The sequence below is a fragment of the Glycine soja genome, chromosome 11 (assembly GCF_004193775.1).
Source record: "Glycine soja cultivar W05 chromosome 11, ASM419377v2, whole genome shotgun sequence".
Classification (NCBI taxonomy): Eukaryota; Viridiplantae; Streptophyta; class Magnoliopsida; order Fabales; family Fabaceae; genus Glycine; species Glycine soja.
In genome coordinates, this window is record NC_041012.1 from 36,012,754 (window position 1) to 36,017,558 (window position 4,805).

General features: G+C 29.5%; 1 protein-coding gene across 1 annotated transcript; it reads right to left on the minus strand.

Annotated features, from left to right (window-relative positions):
- Window positions 1-274: 274 nt before the first annotated feature.
- On the minus strand, window positions 275-4,584 carry LOC114375574 (bidirectional sugar transporter SWEET5-like). Its single transcript, XM_028333399.1, has 6 exons — window positions 4,424-4,584; window positions 4,171-4,207; window positions 2,695-2,911; window positions 1,643-1,804; window positions 1,394-1,516; window positions 275-684 (listed from the first exon to the last, which is right to left on the minus strand). Exons 1-6 carry the CDS (start codon window positions 4,464-4,466, stop codon window positions 529-531), a joined length of 738 nt encoding a protein of 245 aa, XP_028189200.1. The 5' UTR covers window positions 4,467-4,584; the 3' UTR covers window positions 275-528.
- Between the last annotated feature and the right edge of the window lie 221 nt (window positions 4,585-4,805).

Below are 4,805 nucleotides of genomic sequence, written 5' to 3' on the forward strand. Positions count from 1 at the left end.
CGTCAAAGGATCACAAACAAATAAAATCATATGTAACAATTCTTAAGCTATTATCTTGTCAAGTTCATCAAGTATCACAAAACAAATGATGTTTTATAAGGTGCACCCATAGAACATACTTAGGGTGGGAATAGGTCAATCTGTTAATAGGGACTTATGTTCTAATCTATATTATAAAAATTATAGTTTTTAACTTATTATGAAGCTTCTAAAATGTTGTTTGTTGATAAAAAGAAAATGAAGCTTCTAAAATGCAAGCAGCGAGTAAAACAGGTTGCTTTGGTAAAGATCTCACTCTTAGTTGGGAATCATGGTTGGAGCAAATATGAACATATTCCAGTCTACAATTCCAAAAGTTGAAAATGAAAATTCAAACTAGTGCTTAACTATAAGTATGCATCATATGCATATCTATATCTATATATAAATGTCATATTTGACATTAAAATTTAAAGGACAGATAGAAATATAAGGTCAAGAAGGAGTAAAAGAAAAAGAAAGGATTAATGGATGTTGATGCATGTGTCATCAGACTGCAGCTCTTCCATTTAAGTTAGAGAGCTGAACCCCAGATGGTTTCAAGTCTTGATCGCCACCCTCATCATTTTCACTCTTGCAAGAGCAATAGCAAGCATATAATATAAGCTGAATAAGCCCAGAGATTGCTCCGATACCATTGCTGATCTGCAAGAATATACAAAGGTAACAAAGGGTTTGAGAATGACAAAACTTAGATTTGGTTCTTTAGGTGCTTTTAGTTAGAGCTATTATAAAAAAAAGCTCGGCCCATAATTTGATGTCTTAAAAGAATGAGTTAATTTGCCCAAGTCCAATGGGTCGGTAAAATACAAGCTCAAAAACTATCAGGCCTATTTGGCCCAGACTGATGGGCCAGACCGGCAAGTAAATTAATCGCAGGGGATGATCCAATAAAAAGTAAGATCTAAGACTAAAATTGATAGATTTTTTATGGTAATTAAAAGTGTGATATGTGAGACCTTTTAATCAACATGTATAGATTTTTTCTTTAAAAAACTAATAGAAATAAACTTTTTGTTGATAGGCTTAAAGCCAGATTTTAATTGTTTTATCCTTAGATCGGTCCCGATTAGTAGTCATATGAAAATTTGGTTCCATCTGGTTTGAGCAGCTCATTTTGACCATTCTACTATTTGTGTTGTTCTAATTTCACCTTGATAACTCACATAATAAAGTTTTACATTAAAAGTCAACATAGACTATCGAGATAAAATTTTAATTTTGATAGGATAACAAAACCAAAAGCATTTATCTAACTGTATCTACGTTTTGTTTTGGAACAACAACAATGATTAACAAGAATATAACAATGCAGAGAACAACAAGGTGAAAATTAAGTGAAGGTTCTAAGTACCAGGACATAAAGGTCAAATGGGTGGATGAGAGCATATGTTGTCCAACTCACACCATTAAGGAAGTTAGCCAGAGAGAGCCAGAATGGCATGTATTTTACGCTCTTAGTTTTTATAACCTTTGCCTGTTCATCATGCATACAAAGACAGATATAAGTGGTGTGAAAAATTTTATATGGTGACTAGTCTTGACAAATGTATGGCTCTATAATGAAAGTTATGGTAGAAATAAAATTAAATGGAAGACTTACCATAATTGTTAGAGGGGAGACATACATCATAACATTGAAGATATCAGATAGAACACCAACCACTAACGACCTTTGGCGAGTGCCATGCAGTGCCAGCATTGTTATAAGAACAACGGCAGCAAAGAAAACAGCCTCGATGAGAAGAAAAATCAGTAGCTTTTTCTGAATTTCGGGAAGAGACAGTAGTGAGTGGCAGAGCAGGAATGAAAACATTCAATTTAAAAGGTAATTGAATTAACTAACGCAGAACATTTGAAATTCATTAATCAAATCGATTGCGTATTGCATCTCTTTAAACTTAATATAGAATTGATTTCATAAATGTATCCATTGTGGTAATTGTGTTAGCTAGCTTTCTAATCAATAAAAATCTAGGACTTACAGACAATTATTAAACAAGCAATGAGTTACAGGAAATTAGTTAGTGATATGATTATTATTATTTTTTTAGTCAAATACAAAAATCGATCAACTAAAGATTCGACAAAAAAAAATTGTATCAGCTAATAATAATTTTTACTACACTATCAGCTAATAGATAGTGATATCGTTATTTTAGTGTTCTTTTTTATTTTAGGGGAGTAGGAGAATTATTAAATATTAGTATAAAAATCTAGTATTTTCTTATTAATATATTATAAATATATATAATTGGAAACCACCATTTCATAGAATATTTATGGTTATATGAGTGTGAGTTAAATGAATTGTGTCAATGCAGTAATCTGAAAATATACATGCATTTCTATAAAAGTACAATTACGAGGAACAAGTTGAGTATTATGTGTAAATATGACAAGAACAAGTTGTTTTCGTATTAACAATTGCATTAATTACCATAACATTTTCCAATCTAGAGAACTAAATATCTGAAAAACATGTGAGGTTGATACTTCAAAAGGATTCATGACTGCTCAAGAGTCAAAAAGGAGAGCTGTGTAGGCCATTCTAGCTAGCAAGAGGAAGAATCAGGTATTCATGAAGTGGGGGACCATATATAAATGCAGAAATGAAATGAATGACATAACAAATTAAAGAGAAAACATACTCACCCGTCCTTTGCTGGTAGCATAGACATAATATATGGTAAGATAGACAAACTCGAACGCAAGCCCAACGCTGTTGATAGTGACAACTAAAATGCTGTTTGGGTGCACAAAAGGCATTCCATAGAATACCCAAAACGCACAATTCAACACCGTTGCTATGTAAGGATCTGGCTTGAACTCCTCCACCGTCTTCTTCTTTACGATTCCATAGAAAGTTGGACTGCAATTCATTTAATTAATAATGTGTTTCATTTTTATATAAAATAATTGTTTTTATTTTATTTATTACTATTTTAAAGAAAAAGAAAGATTATGCATACTAAAAAGTTTTATGAAGTCATCCAATGGTAATATATGACAAGTTGGTTCACTTTAATTTAAAATAATTATTTTAAAATAATTTAAAAGATAATTTGTGATTGAATGATTGTATTGTGTAGACATTAAACTCTATTTTAAAATAATAAGAAAACATTATATTTATATTTATGTGCACTACAGGAGATGAGTTCTATTATTTAGGATGAGAAATAATGGTAAAAGTTTGTCGCCAGATATGTGTATTTTTGTATTTTATTGATTATTTGTAAGTTTAAAAATGAAGAAAAAAATAAGTTACCTATTTAAAAATTGATAGAAATTGCAAACGTTATTTCTCTTCAACAGGTTTTTTTTAGTCATCTTCAACAGTAATAAATTAGTCAAATACTGTTATGCTACTATTTTATAATAAAAAAATACTTTAAACTATTAATAAATTTCTTAATCATAAATGACATATATTTTGAACAGGACAGAACAGTAAATTCCTATATTAAACTTAGAGAAAATAAGTTAGGCATGAAGATAGTATAAATCAATTTTATATGGTGAAAATTTATTAATTTTTACGATAATAATTTTAAAAGTTATGTTAACTTTTTTATCCGTGCATTATCGTTAAATTCTTAAAATTAGAAGATAACTACATTTAAATCATACTAACTAATATTTTTAATTAGTAAATAAAGTAAAATTTATTTACACTAATAATACATAACTAATAAATTCTTTATAGTGAGAATATAGGCTATACATTAATGATATAAAACAATATACATTATCATTTAATTACAATAGTAATAGTTTTGTTAATTTTTATAATAAGTATCTTAAAAATTATATTAACAATAATTTTTAATTGATTAATAGTATAAAAATATTAATACTAATAGTTGTATAATTATTAAATTTATTTTTAATTAATCTCACGATCAGTGAAAAGAAGAGTTTAATTTATGTATGATGTTAGCAAGAAAGTTGTGTTATTAACCAATTACAAATCGTATTTGGAATGAACTTCTAAGTATGTCATCTTAAAAGTCAAGCATAAACTATTTTCTCTGAAAAAAACAGCAATGATATCATGCACATATAACAAATTTGGAAAAAGAAAGGGAAAAAAAAAAAACAGAGCAAAGAGAAAGAATGTGCGTTTACGCAGGTGAAAAGAACAAGCCAAAGGAGATGATATTGCCTGCACAGAGAAAGAATAAACACGCTCAGAACACAGTAACCTTAGTCATTACAATGCTAAACCGATTAAAAGTTGTTTTTCATTATGATTAACAAACAAAGAAAAAATTAGAACGCAAGGCTAGAATTTTCTTTGCAAAATCATTTACTACTCAGATTTTGGTGAAAGCTAGCCACACAAAATTCATGTTTCGATTCAGAGAGACAGAGAGAGAACCTATTACGCCGACGACGTTACGAGCAATTGCAGCGCTCACCATTGTGGAAGCTCTTTTTTTTTCTCTTTCTGTAGAGAAAATTAATGCAACAGAAATTCACAGAAAGGTAGAGAAAGAGAGAGAAGAACAGAATGCATGAGGTTGGAAGCAGGGACCAGAGACAGCTACATTTATATACTAGGCGTTTCTTTTTATAATTTTGGGAAAATGGTGTTATTATTAATTAAAAAAATAGAATGAATATTGTTCTCTTCTGGTCAAATCTATTTTCTTGTCAAAGGTCTTCAGCTTTCATTATAGTCATGAATTGAACTCAGTGCATCCTAATCAGGAATGATGAAAATGTTATCCAATGCATTGAAGTATACCGGTTAGTAAGAT

What these genes read in the sequence shown, in the direction of transcription:
- LOC114375574 (XM_028333399.1), bottom strand. Translation starts at nt 4,466, where the DNA reads ATGGTGAGCGCTGCAATTGCTCGTAACGTCGTCGGCGTAATAG. An exon ending in GGCTTGTTCTTTTCACCTGC is followed by an intron (nt 2,912 to 4,170) that starts GTAAACGCACAT and finishes AATGAATTGCAG; the next exon opens with TCCAACTTTCTATGGAATCG. An exon ending in CATTTGACCTTTATGTCCTG is followed by an intron (nt 685 to 1,393) that starts GTACTTAGAACC and finishes ATATTCTTGCAG; the next exon opens with ATCAGCAATGGTATCGGAGC.